The following is a 23,141-nucleotide window of genomic DNA, read 5'->3' as shown; positions in this document are numbered from 1 at the left end:
CACTTGCTTTAAGGAAGGAAAGAAAACATCGTGAGGAAACCTGCATGCCTGAGAGTTCTCCATAATGTTCTCAAAGGTGTGTGAAGTCTACCAATCCGCACATCACCAGCGTGGTAGACTATGGCCAAACCCTTCTCACTCTGAGAGGAGACCCGTGCTTCATACTGAACCGGCGATGGGTTGATCATGATGATGATGAAGTATCGATCCAACCCAATTATACAAAATCCTAAAACTTTGTCACATGTATAATTCCGTTCCAGCACGGGAACGCGACGACGTCGAGCGAGACCTCAGTGGGGACGAACACAGCGACGGTCACAGCGACCCCGGGGTCCAGCAAAGCACCACCGCCGGCCGCCAAGTTTCGTCATGGTTTGCTGCAGCTCATGATACACACCATCGACCCTATGCACGACGGTGAGTTAGGTATGCACCGCGCTTTGCTTTCACTAACACTTTTTATATAATATCTATGTATGTTTGAGTCTATCAAGCACATTGGACTTTACTAGTATATTCGCTCTATCTATATTAAATAGGTATTAAGAGTGTGAAAGTGCATTTATTTAGATATCTGTTACCTTTTCAAAGCTCAACTACTGAACCGATCTTCAAAATTTGACACAGAGATATAGCTGGCATCCTAGAGACGCAAATAAGGTTCTCTTTATCATACAATATTAATTATATTGGAGACAGTCATTGGATCATTTTTATCTCAAAAAACCAAAGAGAACGGGATTTTCGAAAACCTAAATCTACCCGGATTTAGCCCTGGCCATCAGCTGATATTGAGTTACATATAACATACCTAGGATACGAGAGAAATATTTTCATCTAAAATGTAGCCTAACAGAACTGGATATTTAGATATAATATTCGTAATGAAACATCATTGTAAACAAACAGACTTTACAATACACATACAGAGTATAATTTACTACTTAAAATAACAGCTATTTCATATTTGTGTAGTAGGTTATTTACTAAAGTGAGTTTCAGAAAATAGGTAGGTACTTATGCAAAAATAAACCATAGACAAAAGCGGCATTTACTTTATTTTTTAAATTAAAATATGACTTAGGTCTGCGAGTAATAAAAGTAATAATTTATTTTGGGTTTACAAAGTGCTTGATTGACGAAAATGGCTGTTAAAACTTTGCAATAAATTAATACAGCTATACTATAAACTATTTTATCTTAAAAAAAAACAAATAATGATGTCTATTATTGCTTGAATGATGAGGTTATTATTAATTTATTGCAATTTTTTAAACTAGTAAATTATTTAATATCTGTATTAAATTTAGTTGATTTGTGTATGTTATTTTAGTAATTTATTACCTACGATTTATAATAGATAAAATATTTTTAACTGGTTATTAACGAATTTAATCGGGTAGTAAAATGTTTAAATATTTCTTTCAATATTTTCCTCAGCATTGGGAGTAGTTAACTTTTTAATTAAGTTGTATGAATGCCAATCTTCTTCCAATCCAATCCAATCCAATTTTCTGACTTCGTCTCTATGTATTGCACGCTAAAATATTACCTATATGAAATGCGTCATAAAAGCGAACACGCTTTACACACAATTCTTATAATTATACAATATGTTTATAGATTTTAGAATATATTGTATAAATTACCAGACGTTTCGAGAATTATACAGTTGTTTAAATTTAAATGTTGTATAAATCACTGACAAATGTTCTTTACACCAAGCTGTTTCAAATCACTGCAAATGGATAGGGTTATTTATCACAGCTTTCCACATTTTACTGCAGTTGCCGCCTGGTGCAATATAAAGGGAGGGATTTTAGGAGCAGTCGAGGTGAAAATGAACAGAGATACAAAACTATATTTTGAAAATATCGGACTTCTTACTTTGTATTTTAAATTAAACCTGACTATTCATAAGCACTTTTAACAAGTTTACATGAATAAAAAAACATTCTATTCTATTCTATTCTATTCTATTCTATTCTGTACTGTGACTTACATTAAATTAAAAATGTTTCAAAAGACACATTTTTTTAACTATCAATGATAGCTTTAAAGTTCGTAATCTTACTATTACTTTCATTAAAACTGCCTTAAATGTTATATTGTAAACTAGCTTTTGCCCGCAACTTTGCGTGATACAATATTTATAGCCAACTAGCTGATGCCCGCGACTTCGTCCGCGTGTATTTACATTTTTCAAGATCCCGCGGGAACTCTTTGATTTTCCGGGATAAAAAGTAGCCTATGTGTTAATCCAGGGTACAATCTATCTTCATTCCAGATTTCATCCAAATCCGTTCAGCCGTTTTTGCGTGATTGAGTAACAAACATCCAAACATCCAAGCATCTAAACATCCACACTTTCACATTTATAATATTATTAGGATAACGCTGGTGGATAATTTTAGCTTGAAAGATACCATTTTACACGCAAAATAATAATAAAATAGCATAATGGTACTAAAAAAAAATGGAAAAAGTACCTACTGTTTTTGAAACAAATTTTGTATGAGACAAAATAAAATCTTGAAATAATAAAGTCTTTTATTGCTTTTAAAAATCAAACAAAACTTAGCATTGGCCTTAATGATCGCTCCGAAAATCTTACCCTGCGTATAAAAAATAAACGGCCGTAAAGCGGGCCTTGACACAAAGCAAAGTGTTGCACAAAATATACCGAAATTGTAAAAGCTCTCGCCTCTTTAAACCGCAAAGGCTTTTCGCCACTTAAAGCACGCTTGTTTGTACTAAAGAGAAAATAATTAATTTATATCCCCATTTTTTTACATGAAAACATTTTAATAGAGAAACTTTTTTCTGAAGTGTAAAATTTTAATATTTAATATTGCCAGCTTAATAGTGCTCGTTTTGACTAATTAATCTTTTTAAATTATCTGGTAAGTAAGCGATGTAAAGCTTTTGTAAATGTGTTTGGATAATTTAAATAAAAAGTCTTTATATTCTGTAGTAAAAAATTTAAATTTTCTTTTTATTTAATTATGTAAACTTCAGCATGATTCAAATTGCATAGTTAAGTATTAATTTGATTAAAAAAATATTTGTCTCTGTATACCTACCTACCTATCAGTAAGGAGTAAGGTACAAATCATGATATCCGAAGTCCGAACCAGTGCGTGATAGAGTCACAGACGTTTTGTCTATATAACACTAGTGTAATGTCATGAAACAAGTTTTGATTAGATTTGATTCGGTAATAACTTTTTGTAGCCTAGGTAGGTACTTCTCTATGCTTTGAGCAATGAGGAGGTTTCTAGGCAACGTTCGAGAAAGTTTTTATAGATGGTGCTGTAGGTAGATGTGCTGGTATCTATATGATCTATGCTTTAAATTTAAATCTATTATGACGTAGGCTAAATAAATAAATAAATAAGTCATTTATTTCCAAAATACTTAATTACAATTATTGTCTAAGTATTCTAAGTATTGTCTAAGTATCTAATTTTAATAAATAATTTAACAACTTGGTATAATAATTTAAATTGAAGTAATGACATAAGCAATTTATATAGATCACACAAACTAGATAGAAAAATAATTAAATAATGTACCTACTTAGACAATAATTGTAATTATGACGTAGGCTAAGAAAGATTTTTTGAGAATTCGACCCCTAAGGGGGTGAAATAGGGGTTTGAAATTTGTATAGTCCACGCGGACAAAGTCGGGGGCTAGTCTGATATAAAATAATACACCCGAAGAACATTCGCACTATCTCTACCCATTTACCTAATACTATTCCAACTGCATAAATATTTTACGTATTTTGCATAGCGCTGATGTTTAACAGTAGGTAAAGCCTAGAATTTAGGTCACGCCCAGACTAGGCCATGGTTAAGGGCAATCAGTCTCTTTCTCTAGGGACATATTTTGTTTGTTTATTATTGTATAACTCTGAACTTTATATTAAGTCTTAGGTTAGACGTTTGGAGTTAAAAACTATGTGTATAACACAAAAATAAACGAGTTAGTCAAACTTACATACTACTTCTCACCCCAACCCCCTTTGCTTCTTCCCCGCCCATACATACTTAATCAAAATCTTTCAAAAATTTCTGACAAATTTTGTCAAAGGAACTTTCGCATCACACCCGTATTATAAATGCGAAAGTGTGTTTGTTTGTTGGTTTCTTGGTAGGTATAACGTGTAAAATTTAACTCCTCATGCGTCATTTTAACTTTTTGTGTCAAATTTCATATCAAAAGTACGATTTTAGTCCTTATTTTAAAGGTGAACCGTACTTTTGAGATGACATAGAGTTAAAGCGGCGCGTGAGGAGTCATTTTCCTCAGTACGGACTATGGGTAGGTCATATCCTTCAATTCCTTTCAACGAGGCAACATAATCGACGTAATTTTTTAAATGGTTTTATATAGTTAAAGGTTGAAAGACTACTTTCTCCCCGGAAAATGAAAGAGATAATCAGAATCGTCTTTCCCACGGGATGTTTACAAAAGTATATTCACGCGAACGAAGTCGTGAGCATGATCTAGTACATAATATTAGTATTTAAACTGTAAAAATATTTTGCCTAGCATAGATGTTTAACAGTTAAGGCGCGTGTATATAGGTCAAGCCTAGGCCAGGCCACGGTTAAGGACAGACTTCAGCTGCGTATAAAAACGACGAGTGTAAAATAATTTAAATTCTTTTGTTTAGTCGCGCTGCGTTTTTGTTGAATGTTGGCAATTCTTCTTGACCTGGCGTGCTCTTAGTGTATATCTGGATAGTAGTTATACAGTTATACACTACAGTTCTTGGGCCACCGCCCACCTGCAGTGTAGGGATCCGTAGTTGCACGTCTACACAACTAACAACTTCATCTATAAATTTTCAAAAATGAAAATACGACTCAAAGTACATATTTTCACACACCTTTGAGAACATTATGGAGAACTCTCAGGCATGCAAGTTTCCTCACGATGTTTTACTTTACGGTTAAAACAAGTGATATTTAATTGCTTAAATCGCACATAAATCCGAAAATTTAGATGTGGGGATCGAACTCTCGACCTTCTAAACAGGGGGCGGACGTCCTAACCACTAGGCTATCACAGCTTTATTTCAACAGAAGATGTTTTCAATTGATGACGACAATAGAGACAGTTATATTTATACAGTAGTATAAGCACAGCTTAAAATACGTCACCTTGATTAAAGCCCGAGATAAAACGTCTCTTTTATGCAAAAATATGATCACAAAAAGCGTGTCCGATACAATGTGCTGTTTTAAGTTGCCGCGTGAAAGCCTTATGTAATGTAATCGTGGAAGTTTAGTCTTTATTTATTTATTATTTACTGGGTTTACCAACAGCCTAATCATTTTGGTACAAGCACAACTTTAACTAAATATTCCAAATACGTTCACAAAATGACAAGCTTAATATAGGTAAACACAGCAAACATACAAATTATCATACATTTCCTACAGCTAATTAACAAAATTAAATTAAATTACATATTTAATACTGATTAATGATTGTTATTTACCTACAAGATTAATCATACAAGTATTTGCAAAAATATTCAAAACAAAATTACATAATTATTTATTTATTTAATTAATTACTCATTAGTCAAGTTAAACTATACGAATTTGGTTCAAATCGAGTGCCGCGGTTAGGGGTGATTTCGTATAATAGAACACATGCCTATTATGTGAACAATCCAATCCAATACACCAGCCTGTATCCGTCCACAGCTAGACTACGTAGTTTATCGACGAACCGATAGACTTATCCCGGAAAACAAAGAGTTCCCACGGGATTTTTAAAAACCTAAATCCAAGCGGACGAAGTCACGGGCATCAACTAGTTATTGATAAAAGAAAATAAATAAACAATTGTTTGATAATTATTTTATTAAAGTGGGCACGAATGACTTTTTAACGTTCAGGACTGAAAATCCGCTATAGATCGTACTATGATAACGCCATCAATATAAAATTAGAAATCAGAAAAAGGTGTTGCGTTGCTGTAAAATCAGCACAAATTGAATGAAATTGATATGAAATCTCTTTCGAATATCCGAACACAGCGATAAGATCTTTTGTGATAACAGCCTACGCCAAGGGGCTTTAATCTGAGAGTAGATAGCGAAGTTGCTCTTAGCTTTGTGCCAGGCGTGACCTAGATATGCGTCTGGCTTAATACAGATCTTTCACGCTTGACTTACATAACAACACAAAGTTGCAGTTTTTTGCAGTTAAAAGTCACGAGTTATACCTACCTAGCATATTCTTGGGGGTTATGTAAAAATATTCGTATTGGTGGGTGTTTATTCAATGTCAATAATATTTTATAAATACAAAACCTACAAGCTCAGATTACGGGTCTTTTTACGGGTCTTCTCAGTAGAATTTGTTTTCTGAACCGATGATAGACACTAACGGCAATTACGCACTGCATCTGTTCCGTCATCCGAGTTCTATCCGTCACCCGTTAGAATACTAGCGATTATCTACGACATAAATGTCATAAGCTCTCATACAAAACAAAAAGGAACGTATTTTCACGGACTCGGATCGAATGAGTGCATAACCGCTGTTACACGTCATAAGTTGGCCTACATGAAATAAATATCTAGCGCCATCCAGACCGAAGCTATGACTGCTCGAAAATACGACGAAACGCTTCGAGAAGAGGTACGTAGTGCCCCGTCCTTTAGTTGGCTCGTCTTGGCGGAGGCACTCCCGTGCCCCCTGATATATTTCATTTTAAATTTTTACTCATCGTAACACCTAAGTAATTAAAAATCCTTAAAAGATCCTTACTCGTACCTACTAAGTATACTAATATACAAAATTTTATATCTAGTTCATGCCAGGTTTCCTTAATTTCTAAAGTGGAATACTTAGCAGTTTTAATCTACGAATTAACTGCCTCATGAGCGTATGAAATTCGAGGAAAATTCACGAAATCCAGTCCAAGTTTAACTCGTTATGCGACAGGACGCAAGGATGTTGCCAAGTACAGCCCCGGCCAAGTTGCAGAATGCGGGCGTTAGCAATTATTAAACTACATAAATAACAGCCAAGTTTGAGACCAACGTAATTTAATAAACGCATGTCTCTAGAGGTATCTTGAATTTAAAACACACTACTAAGTTTTAATTAAGTACCTAACTGTAAAAAAAAATCGGCCAAGTGCGAGTCAGGCTCGCGCAATGAGGGTTCCGTACTACAGTCGTATTTTTTCGACATGTTGCAGGATAACTCAAAAACTATGATACATAAAAATAAATAAAAATCTGTTTTAGAATGCACAGGTGAAGACCTTTCATATGATACCCCACTTGATATAGTTATCTTACTTAGAAAATTGAAAATACTAATTATTAGTTCATGACCACAATTTAATTTTTTTTGTGTGATGTAACCACAAATTCACGGGTTTCAGATTTTTCCCCAAATGTCAGCTATAAGATCTACCTACCTGCCAAATTTCATGATTCTAGGTCATCGGAAAGTACCCTGTAGGTTTCTTGACAGACAGACAACAAAGTGATCTTATAAGGGTTCCGTTTTTCCTTTTGAGGTACGGAACCCTAAAAATTATGGCGAATACAGGAAAAGTTTTAAATGAGTATTTTTTTTACCCGAATACGACAAAGCCGAGAGGAAGGGTTATGATTTTGGCAGTCTATATATGTATGTATTATGTATGGTTGTATCTATGTGTGTTCCACTGTAACGGCTACACTACTGGGCCGATTTTGATGAACGAGGTGTCAATTGATTTGTTGTTATAGTCCGGGTGACATAGGCAACAATTTATATGAACAAAATCGATCTGACGGATGTTAGGTAGAACAAAAAAAGTGGGGCTCATCAAAAAATTTTTTTGCTACTTGTTAAAATGGCGATTGAAAACTTAAAATTTATGCATCATATGAATAATATTTCGCCCAGCTATTATTCATCATCAACCGATAGACGTCCACTGCTGGACATAGGTCTCTTGTAAGGACTTCCACACGCCACGGTCTTGCGCCGCCTGAATCCAGCGGCTCCCTGCGACTCGTCTGATGTCGTCCGTCCACCTAGGTACTAGGTAGTAATTATTATTATTCATAACTAAAACCACGAAGCCGTGGAAAAGGCAAGTTAAATATTTGTAAAGGAATAAGTATTCTTATTTCAAAGAATATTCTTAAGTATTCAGTGTTTACCGAGCGTTCGATGACCTTTTCAAAACACTCAAATTTCCCTTTTTGCGGAGTCAAATTTCTCTGCGTAAATTAATATTTTTAGCTTTCCTTTCCTAATGTATATTTTTTATTGTTCTTACACTAAAAACTGACCAAGTGCGAGTCAGACTCTCGCATCGAGGGTTCCGCACTACAAAAAAAACGCTAAGAATCACTTTGTTAACGAACCGCGAAACTAACTGTGTTTGTAGAGGTTAATTGTTGATATCAAAAAAACTATGATAGTTAGAGCGTTAGTTTTAGTTTTTTATATAAACTATACATAAATTTCTATTGACCATAATTATTTCAGATTTTTCGATTTGTAAACTTCGGAGCTACGGGGGGAGGAATGGTATTTTTCCGATATTTTGCACGATAAATTAAAAACTATTACGCATGAAAATAAATAAAGATTTGTTTTAGAATGTTCAGGTAAATCCCTTTCATATGATACGCTACTTAGTATACCTAGTCGTCTAACTTTGAAAATTGAAAATACTAATTATTTGTTAATTTGTAAATTGCTTATAATAATAATTTATTTAAAAAAAAAACAAAAAAAAATTAACACATTTTAATTTATTTTTGTGTGATGTAACTACAAAGTTATTCGGATTTTCTCTTTACTTGTGCTATACAGCCTACATACCTGCCAAATTTCATGATTCTAGATCAACGGGAAGTACCCTATAGGTTTTCTTGACAGACAGACAGACAGGCAACAAAGTGATCCTATAAGGGTTCCTTTTTCCTTTTGAGGTACGGAACCCTAAAAAGTACATCGAATATTCTAAATCCATGCGGACTAAGTCGCAGGCATCATCTAGTACTTAAACATAATAAGAACATTGTTTGAATTTCTGAGCTTCAATAGCTCAACGGGTAAAGGAGTGGACTGAAAACCGAAAGGTCAACGGTTCAAACCCCGCCCGTTGCACTATTGTCGTACCTACTCTTAACACAAGCTTGACGCTTAGTTGGAGAGGAAAGGGGAATATCAGTCATTTAACATGGCTCATATTCTTTAAAAATAAAAAATAAAAAGTAATTTATAAGTTTTTTTTATCTAGAATAGCTTTGTCCATCAGAAACATCAAGACACCGGTTGAGAAGAGGCATATTCGGGTATTAGTAATAGAAAGTACTAAATTTTCCATTGTTGTGTGCTTTCCTTTACTAAACCCTGCGTATGCTGTGTTCAGCACTTCAAAGTTCAAACGAAGAAAGAAGATAACAATGTGAAGACTCGTATTTTTTTAATCAAAAATGTTACTCAATAAGTATGAAACTAAGTATAATAATAATAATAATTACCTACAATGTATGTGTGTTATAAGTTTTTTTTTAAATTTTGGATAGATACAAGTTAGCACTTGACTGCAATCTCACCTGGTAGTAAGTGACGATGCAATCTAAGATGGAAGCGGGTTAACCTGGAAGGGGTATCTTCCAACACTGCGTCTTCCAGTGCAAGGTCGCCATTCCAGCTCCTTGGGACCCCTATCGGGTCGGTTTTACGAACTATGTACCCTGCCCATTGCCACTTCAGTATCGCAACACCTTGAGCTATGTTGGTTACTCTAGTTCTCCTACGGATCTCCTCACATCTGATTTGATCACGTAGAAAAATGTATGTGCACTATAGCCTAATTTTTTTCCGGCTCTACGGGGTACTTGCATCTATACGAGATATGACCCAGCAGCAAAACAATGCTACAACTTCTTTTGTCCTGCTCATTTTGACATTTAGACAATTTTTGATTAGGTTGATATATCTAGTACGTAATATAGAGTACTTTTTGTTGCACCTACGAGCAATAATCTCGTAGGCGCAAGCTACGCCAGGCGTAGAGCCAGAAAAAATGCGCCAAGTTACAAACTGCTTATACGAAATAATTATTATCCTAATGTTTAAAACACAAAAAGAAATTCTACTTTATGTTCGTTATATAAACTTTGAAACCATCAAACCGATGTGCCCCAAGCTGGTTTTATTAGAAAGGCATATTTTTTTAGCGTAGTAGCTAGTAGCACCCGGGTATACGCTAGTCTATACGTCTTCTATACTAATATTATAAAGAAGTAAAGTTTGTTCCTTGGAAGTAATCTCTGGAGCTGTGATAGCCTAGTGGTTACGACGTCCGCCTCTTAATCGGAAGTCGGGGTTCGATCCCGGGCACGCATCTCTAACTTTTCGGAGTTATGTGCGTTTTAAGTAATAATATCACTGCCAATCTACACTTGGCTAGCGTGGTAAACTATGGGCAAAACCCTCACTCTGAGAGGAGACCCGTGCTCTGTAGTGAGCCAGCGATGGGTTGATCATGTTGTTGATGATGATAAGTCTCTGGAATTCGTGAACAGATTTTGAAAATTATTTAACCAATAGAAACTTACATTCTTACTGAGTGACATAGGCTAGATTTTATTTTCAAGCACCTGTGCAAAGCTGGGGTGGGTCGCTAGTCTAAATATATAAAAGGTGACTGACTGACTGACTGACTGATTAATCAACGCACAGCTCAAACTACTGGACGGATCGGGCTGAAATTTGGCATGCAGATAGGTATTATGACGTAGGCATCCGCTAAGAAAGGATTTTTGAATATTCTACCCCTAAGGGGGTGAAATAGGGGGTTGAAATTTGTGTAGTCCACGCGGATGAAGTCGCGAGCATAAGCTAGTAACTTATAAAATTTCTTATTTGAACGAAACCACAAACCACTACTGTCATAAATCATACAACCCAGGTTAATGTTTCCGACCTTATTTTCCCATAAACCAGCCTTGCCTTGACCCCTTACTACCACTCTACGATCGATTCACTTGAACAATTGTAAACATATTACCTTCAGGTAAAACTTCTAGCAAGACAGCCATTATGCCAGTTTGCAATGTCAGTATAGATAGTTCAATTCACGAAGACGCGCCCACTATTTATCGTGCGGGGTAACCACGGGTGCGGAGAGTGATCTTCACCTAACTGATCGGTGCGTTACGACTTACGATAGAACTCACATTCTAACAATACACAGCACATTTGCATTGTAACCGATTGGGACAAAGAGTGGGGTGCGTCATCATGGATTGTACTATCAATAACTATCGATATTTAATGCTAGGAACGTGCCTTAGGGTGCCTTACTGCGCTTTCACAATGCTAACAGTGCGACGTCACATTGTAAAAATCTGCGACAACGCACAACGCATCGTGTGAAATTACATGGGAATTGCACTGAGATGCGACGTGATAAAACCGTTTAAAACCGGTATGAAACATTTTTTCTGATTTAAAACGGTTGGTGTTGATGACTGTTTTTCTTAATTATAACTACATTTTCTTGATTTTATATACCTACCCAATATACCCGAAAATACAAACTTGAACCTAAACAAAAATATTGAAACTACCCTAAAATACCTGAAGTTGTTTATTATTTTGGAGAAACATCCAATAACGACCCGCACTGTATAAGCGTTACAAACTATAGTATTAGATTATTATTATTATTTTTTATTAAATCGAAACACGACCAAAAATTGCCCAAAATGAAGTGTAAAACAAAGTTCTATTATTTTTATTGGAGATTTTTTTTTAAAACATTTTATTTAAAACGTTTTAAATTGGTTGTTTTACATCTATAAATGCGCCTGATCTCTCTCCAGTGTAATCAAATAAAGAGAACATTTGAACACACAACATATTATTGTGCACTATATCGAAAGTATTTCGGTAGGATGCCGGGTAGAAACAGATAAGAGGTATAATGGGTGTAATAAAAACTGCCATACTCCTTCCAAGTTAGCCCACTACCATCTTAGACTGCATCGTCACTTGAGAGCTAACTTGGAATAAAAAAAAATAAAAAACGCTAGGTTATGCTACACAGGTAATACTGTTGGGATATCGCGTGTTGTATTCGTACAACGGACTGCAGTATTTCGTGATATCTATACATTAAATTAAACAAAAAGAAGGTTCATAGGTATATTATCCAGGCATCAGTAACAAAATATATAACACTAGATGATGCCCGTGACTTCGTCCGAGTGGATTTAAGTTCTTTTACAATCCCGTGGGAACTCTTTAATTTTCCGGGATAAAAAGTAGCTTATGTCCATCCTTGGGATGTAAGTTAACTCTGTACCAAACATTAAATTTGGTTAAACTGTTGGGCTGTGAAAAGCTAGCAGACTTGCAAACACTTTCGCATTTTTTTAAAATAGATATAGCGAGCAAACGAGCAGGCGGGTCACCTGATGTTAAGTGATTACCGCCGCCCATGAACATTTGCAGCACCAGAGGAGCCGCCGATGCGTTGCCGGCCTTTTAGGAATTTGTTGGTCCGCCGCTTGAATAACCCCATTTATAATATTAGTATGGATATAGGTTCGTCAGCAATCGTAAACCGTTTTATTATTTGAAACTATTACTTAAATTATATTATTTTGGTTTTACATACATAGGTACTATACTTAGACCGCACTTAAAAGATTTTACTTCTCGCCAACTTTGATTGTATTTGAGAGTTGAAACACAATAACGTCAAAATGGATCGTAAGATCCTTCCATCTGCCCATCTGTATAACCGATTTTGACGAAACTTGGTACAGAGATAGTTTGCAAAACAGGAATGGATATTTTTGACAAATGGGAAGCTACTTTTTGTCCCGGAAATCGAAGAGTTCCCACAAAAACCTAAGTCTATCTATTATGTACCTATTATGTAATTTTTACGCCGAGAAATCAAAGAGTTCCCTTGGGATATTTAAATTTTTCATTTTCGCATTTTTTCTATTACTACTATGTATTTTTATTTTGATTTCTATCATTTTACATGTATAGAATAAAATTTCGCCTGTTTATTATGTATCATGTCGAATTATGCGGAACTCCAAGCCTACGATTTCATCTCACACTTGACGTTTTTTTATATGTCAAGTGTGTAGTCTATTGGAGAACTCTCAGCTTCTGATAATGCAAGAGTAGCGCGGCTTAGCTTTGATGAGTACCCACTCTCTTTTATATAGGAAATCGAAAAAATGTCAAAAGAATTCGACATGATCAGAAATTACTGTTGGAACAAGGTCAGAACGCGTAGACGTGAATTTATTTCTTTGAAAAATTCACTTGTGTAGGTAAGGCCCGCAAATTGCTAATGCGCGTGGCTGCCATTTTAGTGACGTCAACACTAAACTGAAGTTTCGAGCTGATCATTGACTTATTATAGTAGGTAAATCATATCACTGGAGCTGATGGTATATTTATATTTCGGCTGAAGTCAAAATGACGACATTTCGATGTTACTGAGACATGGTCCCAGCGCAATAGCAATTTGCGGGAATTATAATTGTTTGTTGGTTTATTGGTTTGTCCTTCTTGACAGACACGACGGACAGACGGACAGACAGACAACAAAGTGATCCTATAAGGGCTCCTTTTTTCCTTTTGAGGTACGGAACCCTAAAAAGGAGTGTACTGTTTTCAGACTTCATGCATGGTATGTATGTAAGTTTCTTTACCCACCATAACTTCTTAATACCTGAAAAGATTTGAATATTATGGGGTATTGTTCATCATCCCGAGTGACACTAGCTATAAATTTTTTGAAAAAAAAAAAGTTATATTATGGCACCTGTATGGCGTTATTTTCAAAACGTAAAAATATAAATTTTTAGTTTGTTCTTTAATTTTTTTGACTGAGCAATCGTGTTTTTTTGATTCTTTTAATTACGACTTGTTAAAGTGTCCTTTATATTTTCCAGTGTGAATCGGGCGAGGTAGTAGACTGTTCAGTTTATATGCAAATCAAGTGTAAATAACGGAGCGCTCATTAATTATCCTACAGACGTAAACAAATTTATTTTCCGCACAAAGTAAATGTCGGTTTTAGGGCAAACAGCTGCTAAGGTAGCTTTATATTTTTGTAAACACTTGTTTAAAGGGTGTCTATTTGTCAAATCGGCTAAAAAAAGATTCCGTCCACGTTGGTACAGTAAGCGGCAGAAAGTAATGTACATCGACACTTAAGAGATAGTAGATTTGTAGAGCGTTGTCTCTGTCATTGAGACCGGCAAAACGTCATATAGGTATGAGTGACAGAAACAACGCTCTACAAAGCTGAAATATCATTCTAAAGGCCGATGTACATTAATTTCTGCCGCATACTATATGTTTCGGCGTGAAACGAAACACATCACGGCCGTGGGCTAATTATGATTGGTCCACGTAATTCGCAAGCTGTCAATGCTTTCAAAAAACGTCAAGACGATACATACCGATTACGATTTGAAACTGTTACTGTTGTCACTGTTTTGCTTTTTTTATAATATTGTAAAACGAAATTAAAGTCTATTAGTATCAGCACAATTTATTATTTCGAAACTTCCACGCGCAAACATAATTTTTGGACCTTCTTTACCGAATATAAACGCATACTACGGCCTATGGAATAACGGACAAGGATTCATCGCAAGAATCATCAATTCGAAGACGCAAGGGCTGGCTGACTTCGAGACGCGCAGGATACGGTCAACCTATCCACGAATCATCCTCCCTTACTTCGCTTGTTTAATATTGTGCTGTTACTTCGCAAACGTTCATGTGCAACCCGCTAGCTGCTATTTAAGGTAAGTATCCTCACGTAAGTACTTCCACTTTCCCAAAATGGCAAATCGTGACAAATCTCCGCAACTAGGGCTCAGCGATGATAAGTTAGAACTACTAGTACGCGATCTAACTAAAAAACGTGGCACCCTTAAAGGTAGATTAACCAAATTTGGAACCTACGTTAATAGTTTTGATGCAAATGTCGCAACGCCTCAAAACAAAATAGATTTAAAGTTACGCATTGAAGGTGCCACGAATCTTTATCGCGAGTTTAATAGCATTCAGTCTAGGATAGAAGAATGTGTCAATGAAGCTGATCTCGATGATCAATTAACTCAAAGAGAGCAGTTCGAGGACTGCTACTATAGTACATTGTCACAGGCTGAATTATTAGTAAATAGTTGTGAAGGCAGTAGCAGCGGTAAGGTCACAACCTGTTCGAAAACATGCGAAAATAGTCAGTTACGCTCAGTTAAACTACCTACCATAACATTACCGTCCTTTGACGGGTCATACGAGCACTGGCTGGAATTTAGGGATACATTTCAATCATTAGTGCACGATTCAGATGAAATAACCAGTATCCAGAAATTCCACTACCTGAAGTCTTCGCTGAAGGGTAGTGCCGAGCTAGTGATCGACGCATTAGAATTTACATCTGACAATTATTCCGTCGCATGGGATCTTTTACTCAATCGCTATAATAATAGCCGATTATTAGTTCACAAACACATAAAATCAATATTCAACATTCAACCGTTGAGTAAAGAATCCTCTGCTTCGATTCGAACACTTAGTGACACAATTCTGAAAAATATACGCGCATTAAAGATCCTAGGGGAACCTGTGGACTCGTGGCATTCGCTAGTTATTTATATCATGGTGTCTAAGCTAGATAAAACCACTGAACGCGAGTGGGAACAGCATAAAGGCACTTTGATAACAAACAATAACGATTCCAAATTAAAATTAAAGGTTGACGATTTAATTAACTTCCTAAAAAATCGTGCGGACATGCTAGAAACATTGCAGGGTTCACATTCGTCACAAATTAATAAGGAGTCAAAAGACACGAAAAATAATCGAGCAAATCGATCAAACGAAATCGACCGAACGAAGTTATCCACAAAATGCAATGTTTCCACCACTAAACCGCACGATCGTCACTCCGCGCCAAAGAACTGTATTATGTGCAACGGTTTCCATCAACTTTACGCTTGTTCACAATTCATTAACTCTAATTTGGAATCGAAATTGAAATTTCTTCGCGATAGGAAATTATGCGAAAATTGCATGAAAAATAGTAGCCACACTGCTGAATTTTGCAAATTCGGTGGTTGCCGTCGGTGTTTTAAGAAGCATAATTCCCTAATCCACCCTTCGGATGACTTAAACCATCCCCCGGGTGATACAAAACCGATAGGTAACACTAGCGGTTCCCTAACTATGCACTCGACATTCGATAACCAGCAACTAACCGGCGCGGGCGCAAGTGTCGATTCAAGCCCCACCGCGCCGCTCCTCTGCCCCGCGGATGCAGTGTTCTATGCAAATAATGCACACAGCGATAAACGCACACATCGTTCTTTGCGACCGGTTCTATTGTCCACGGCGCTCATCGAAGTACGAGCTCGAAATAATGTTTATTTACTCGCAAATGCATTATTAGATAACGGAAGCGAACGCAGCTTCATAACTGAAGCCTTTAGTAAAAAACTAGGGGTAGAATTATTACAGTCCACTCACGAAATAAGAGGTGTAGGTAACTCAGTGACGCAATGTACTAAATCATGCGACATTGAGATAAAATCACGCATATCTACTTACGCCACTAAACTACATTGCTTTGTATTGCCGCAAATTTCAACTACGCTGCCCGCTGTACATTATGAACGCGCGAGGTTCCATATACCTAATAGTTTACAGCTGGCAGACCCGCATTTTCTTGATTCTCGAAAAATTGATATTTTAATCGGCGCAGATATATTTTGGGAATTAATACACGAAGGTAATATAAGGTTACCTAACGGGCCTTATTTACAAAATACGCATTTGGGCTGGATAATATCAGGACCTATCGTATTAAATACGCGCAACGATAGTCTTATCCAGTGTAACTTCACGCAATCCATAGACACGCAATTACGCCAATTCTGGGAGATCGAGGAGTTCCCTCGGGATCGGGATCGCACAGATGCTGAGCATGCTTGCGAAGAACTGTTCATTCGTACTACGACGCGCAATGACGAGGGATGGTTTATTGTGAGTATACCTCTTAAGTCATCACCCGACCTTTTGGGCGAATCACTTCCACAGGCAGAACGACGCTTCCTGGCGTTAGAAAAGCGGTTAGAACGCGCGCCCGCTTACAAGAAACTATACGCAGACTTTCTTCATGAATATGAGAGCCTAGGTCATATGACTCGCGTTTCGACCTACGGAACCCCTCATTATTTTATGCCGCATCACGGTGTATTCCGCGAAAATCACTCTAGTACCAGGCTTAGGGTCGTTTATGATGCTGGGGCCGTTTCTAGCTCGGGAATCAGCTATAACGACCTTCAGCTGGTAGGCCCGCCGATCCAAGGCGACCTAATTTCAATTATATTGCGCTTCAGGCAACATCGGTACGTCGCATGCGCAGATATCGAGAAGATGTACCGACAGTGCCTTGTAGATGAAAAACAGCGAGATCTTCAGCTCATTCTCTGGCGCGACGAACCCACGCAGCCACTAGGTGTCTATCGCCTCAACACGGTTACCTACGGAACCGCGTCCGCGCCTTTTCTAAGTTGTCGCTGCCTAAAACAACTCGCTATTGAAACAACGAATAGTGAAGTTTCACGAATACTTAATGAAGATTTTTACGTAGATGACATGATCACGGGTTCTGATGACAAAGAAGGCTTGATAAAATTGTGCGAGGAAACAACCAAGACGTTGCAAGCTGGCTGTTTCCCGCTACGTAAGTGGATTTTCAATTTTACATGCGAACCCGCGACCGTGTCATCGTCGCGCGCTTCTAAACAAATACTCGCGGAGAATACGAATCATAAAACATTAGGTATTGGTTGGCTTAATGACAGCGACGAATTTTATTTCAATACGGAGTTTAAGTCTGATAGTACTCAACCTATAACTAAGCGCATAATTCTATCATACGCATCTCAAATTTTCGATCCGTTAGGAATTCTAAGTCCATTTATTTTAACTGCAAAAATGTTATTACAACAGCTGTGGTTATTAAAATTGGAGTGGGACGATAGCGCACCTACGGACATCGCGCGTCAGTGGAACCGGTTTCTCGCTTCGCTGTCGATCTTGAACACAATACGCGTCCCTCGATATGTTATGGATACTAATTCTATATCTACCGAGATACATATTTTTAGCGATGCATCTCAAACCGCGTACGGCGCGTGCGTTTACATAAGGACCGTAACCGCGAATACGGTCAAAGTGCAATTGCTATGCTCAAAAGGGAAAGTCGCACCGCTAAAAACTGTTAGCATCCCACGGTTAGAGCTTCTCGGCGCTCTAGTGGGTGCTCGCCTTTATAACAAGGTTCGCAATTCGCTTCACTACAACTTCGACCACGTAATGTTTTGGACGGACTCGACGATCGTCTTAGGTTGGCTGCGCATGCCGCCAAGATTATTAAAAACGTTCGTTCAAAATAGGACGATAGAAATTCACGATTTGACGAAGAAGCTTCCGTGGCGTCATGTAAGCGGGAAAGAGAACCCAGCTGACCTCGTTTCGCGTGGGGTTGTGAATCTCGAGGAGCTCTCTTCTTCTGATTTATGGTGGGAAGGGCCATCCTTCCTTCGCGACCGTGAATTTGACTGCGAAAACGTACCACCCTTTTACACGCACGAAAGGCAATCAAATGACTTGCCGGAAATGAAGAGTAGTGAAATAACCGCGCTAGTAGTCCAGGATAAGTCGAGCTCTGAAGGGCAATCTGCTATCGATTTTGAACGATTCTCTCAGTTCAGTCGGCTAAGACGCTCAACTGCATATGTTTTACGGTTTTTACATAATACGCGCAATAAACTGAATAAACGGTCGGGTGTTCTTACCGTCGATGAGCTGAGAGAAGCCGATAACTTGTTGATTAGGCTTTCTCAACTGGAATCTTTTCCAGTCGAGTACAAGTCAATATCCAACAATCGCGCACTAAAGAATAAACATAATTTAAGTAAATTAAATTTGTTTATTGATGACGATAAGCTGCTGCGAGTCAGTGGCAGATTGGACTACTCAGAGTTCGACTATAATAAAAAACATCCAATTTTGCTGTCAAGCAAACATCATTTCACTCTTCTTCTCTTCCGGCACGAACACAAATCATTGCTACACGCTGCTCCGCAGGCGCTTCTCTTTCATCTCCGTGAATCTTGGTGGCCGATTGCAGGCAGAAATCTCGCTAGAAAAGTCGTTCACGACTGTGTTGTGTGTAAGCGCCTGCGAGGTCAAACGCTCACTCCTCTAATGGGAAATCTTCCCAGCGAGAGAATTACACCTACTTTTCCGTTCTATCGGTGCGGCGTTGACTATGCTGGCCCAGTGTACATTCTTAACAGAAAAGGTAGGGGAGCTAAAACTACAAAGGCATATATTTGTATTTTTATATGTTTTGTAACGCGCGCAGTGCATTTAGAGCTGGTGAGTGATCTTACTACTAAAGCTTACTGTCTCACACTACATCGTTTCGTCTCCCGCAGGTCAAAACCTGCCGAAATTTGGTCCGATAATGGCCGAAATATGGTCGGACTTAAAAACGAATTCGCTCAATTTTTAGAACGTTGTAGTTCTGACATTATCGAATACGCAAATCAACAAAAAATCAAATTCAAATTCATCGTACCCTACGCCAGTCACATGTCGGGATTATGGGAACGTGGAGTACGCTCGTGTAAATACCACCTTCGCCGCGTGGTCGGTAACGCGCATCTCACATACGAAGAGTTCAGCACCGTCTTAGCACAAGTTGAAGCTGTCCTGAACTCTCGCCCTCTCACTCCAATGTCGTCCGATCCCAACGACTTCCTTCCTCTTAGTCCTGCTCATTTCCTGGTTGGCCGTACGCTCACCGCACCTGCCTACGACAACCTGGAGGATACGCCCACGCATAGACTCGATCGGTACCAGAGAGTTGAGCAAATTCGACAACATTTTTGGAGACGCTGGTCGAAAGAATACATATCCGAGCTGCAAACACGGACGAAGTGGAGAGAGAACACGCGAGACCTTAAACCCAACGCTATGGTCATCATCAAAGAGGACAACTTCCCGCCGTTGAGATGGCATCTCGGACGAGTCATCAGAAACATACCTGGGAAGGATGGAATCTCAAGGGTCGCTGAAATACAAACTGCATCCGGACTTGTGAGGCGAGCCTATACGAAGATCTGCCCATTAGTCGACCCTGACGAGGATAGTCTTGGAAGCTCAGCGTTCCAAGGCCGGGGGCATGTTTCGGCGTGAAACGAAACACATCACGGCCGTGGGCTAATTATGATTGGTCCACGTAATTCGCAAGCTGTCAATGCTTTCAAAAAACGTCAAGACGATACATACCGATTACGATTTGAAACTGTTACTGTTGTCACTGTTTTGCCTTTTTTATAATATTGTAAAACGAAATTAAAGTCTATTAGTATCAGCACAATTTATTATTTCGAAACTTCCACGCGCAAACACTATACCTAACAAAATTTTCTGTAATATGATTCCGCTGGTAGGTACCCGAAGGGTGCCAATGGGTCCCTATTACTAAACCTCCGCTGTCCGTCCATCTGTATGTCAGCGTGCACCTCATGAACCGTTAGGTAGAGTTGTGTTCACAGAGTCCATATTTCATTTGTCACTTTAACAACAATTTTAAAATGGCCGCCGTGCAAATTAAAAAAAAAGTGCAAGTGCAATAAACTTTATTGTCTTGTACGATCGATGGTACGGAACCCGACTCACACTTATTTTATTTTTTATTTTATTCAGATACAAGTTAGCCCTTGACTGCAATCTCACCTGATGGTAAGTGACGATGCAGTCTAAGGTGGGAGCGGGCTAACCTGGAAGGAGTATGGCAGTTTTTATTAAACCCACACACCTTTGGTTGCTACACGGCATCGTACCGGAATGCTAAATCGCTTGGCGGCACGGCTTTTCCGGTAGGGTGGTAACTAGCCACGGCCGAGGCCTCCCACCAGACCAGACCAGAAATTTAGAAATTATAAATTCCAAATCCCTGCCAGGAATCGAACCCGGGACCTCCCTCTAATAAGACCACAGCGCTTACCACTGCGCCAGGGAGGTTGTCAAAACTTGCTCAGATTTTCAAATTGTCGTTGGTTAGAAAAACATCTAGGTCTAATGATGATGTAATCAGATTTTCAATTTCCCTGTAGCTATTAATTAACCAAGCGTCTCTCATTGGAAACAAAAGCCAATTATAATCTCCTTAACTCCGAGTAAGAATCTTCAACGTTTCAAACTTTGTCGACGATAACCACAACCGCAAACTGGAATTCTATAGAATTGCCAAGTTGGCAACATTTTAAACTTTAACCGACGGATAGTTACGATAATCTTATTTCGTTATCAGCGTGCTTAGTATGAGCTTTTGTATCTCACCAACGTTGATAGAATTCGACCCTCGGAATACTTCAGCTTTAAAGTAAAACTAGCTGACACGCCCCGGCTTCGCTCGGGTGGAATTTAGAAGATCGGCGTAGAATTTTATTTTATTCTCAACCGAAAGCCTAAATACCAATTTTCATCGACGTAACTTTAAAAATGACAGGCTTTCATACAAACTTCCATCCCCTACTTACCCCACTTAGAGGTGGATTTTCGAAAATTCCTTTCTTAGTGTATGCCTAATACTCTTTACAAAGAACATATCCTCCAAATTTCATGTTCCTAGGATCAGCGGTTTAGGCTGTGCGTTGATATATTATAAGTCAGTCAGTCAGTCAGCCAGGACTTTGAATTTTATATACATATTATATGCATGAACCTTAATTTCTTTAATTTAATGCTCATGTTCGTCAATGCGTCCGCAGCCAGTGTTTCAAATCGGATATTAAAATCGTTGGTACTGAATCAAGAATTTGTACATCCATTTTACTTTGTGTTTCGATATTCGAATACTATCAACGTTGGTAAAATGTAAAATATTCACTAACACTATACACTCTACAGTCCAAGTTAGCACGTCTTGACAGTTGGTCGATTTCTAGTATCAAAACTCTATCATCATCATCATGATCAACTCATCACCTGCTCACTAATGAGCACGAGTGAGCTCAGAACGAAAATGGTTTGCCATAGTCTACCACACTGGCCAAGTGTGGATTGGCAGACTTCCCACACCTCTGAGGTCATTATGGTTGGAGGGATATGTCTCAGGCATGCAGCTGTTTCCACGCGATGTTTTCTTTCACCGTTAAAGCAAGTGAGAATTGATTTCTTAAAACGCACATAACATTGCTACCGATCGTGCCTACGACTTTAAAACAGTCAGGCTTTAGGTCTTTTTTAACCTTAACTTTATATTGTTTCGATATTCGAAATTTACCAACGTTATCGAAATGTCCAAACTTGTACTAAGGGTACAGATCTCTGCGTACATCCAAAGTTTCAAAGTTAGCATTTGTCTATTGTTAGAAAATAATAATATTAGGGCATCCTTGACTGCTTGATTCAAGATTAATCAACGAAATTTAAATAATTTTGAAAATGTTAGTATACTCCACAAAGATAGTTAATATAGGTAATATAGGGCTCTCTATGTTAGGTAATCACAAACAAAATTACAAAGACAAAAAGTCAGTGGATGTTAACCATTTTGAGTGACCAGCCAAATCAAGAACGGATCTATGTTTTCCGCAGTAACAATTTTCTGTGGATAGAGTAGAAAAGAAAATAGAATCGTTTGTGATTGTTTAGCAATCTTAAAACTTACAATGGATGTGGATTTCACAAACGAGATGGACAAAATTTGCCCCAGGCTGAACAAATATAAAGGTACCTATTATAATAAATTCAGATAAAATATACAAATTACAATGAATTTTGTGCAAGATTTTCCCTTTTTTTACTTTACGTCCCTGGATGTAAGTCGTTTTATTCCTATCACAAACTTAATGCCACGACTGCAAAACAACATGCGACTTTTTTTGAATAAATGGCACATAATATATCATCTCTGTACATTCTGGGGCACTATTAAATGGCACATATATAATCTCTGTACATTCCGGAGCACCATTAAATGGCACATATATCATCTCTGTACATTCCGGG

General features: G+C 37.9%; 1 protein-coding gene across 4 annotated transcripts in view; it reads left to right on the top strand.

The window, feature by feature from the left end:
- The window catches only part of Nckx30C (solute carrier family 24 member Nckx30C), an 85,289-nt gene that overhangs the window by 34,140 nt on the left and 28,008 nt on the right, over positions 1-23,141 (top strand). For 3 of the 4 annotated variants that reach the window (XM_034979411.2, XM_069505444.1, XM_034979409.2), the window contains one exon: positions 264-429. In XM_034979411.2, the coding sequence (XP_034835302.1) occupies positions 264-429 (166 nt within the window). The remainder of the gene's footprint in view (positions 1-263; positions 430-23,141) is intronic. The other variant, XM_034979410.2, reaches the window with a different exon arrangement.

This window comes from Maniola hyperantus, chromosome 20, assembly GCF_902806685.2.
Source record: "Maniola hyperantus chromosome 20, iAphHyp1.2, whole genome shotgun sequence".
Taxonomy (NCBI): domain Eukaryota; kingdom Metazoa; phylum Arthropoda; class Insecta; order Lepidoptera; family Nymphalidae; genus Maniola; species Maniola hyperantus.
The sequence above is the reverse complement of the archived record's forward strand: the minus strand, read 5'-3'. Positions and strand labels throughout refer to the sequence as shown.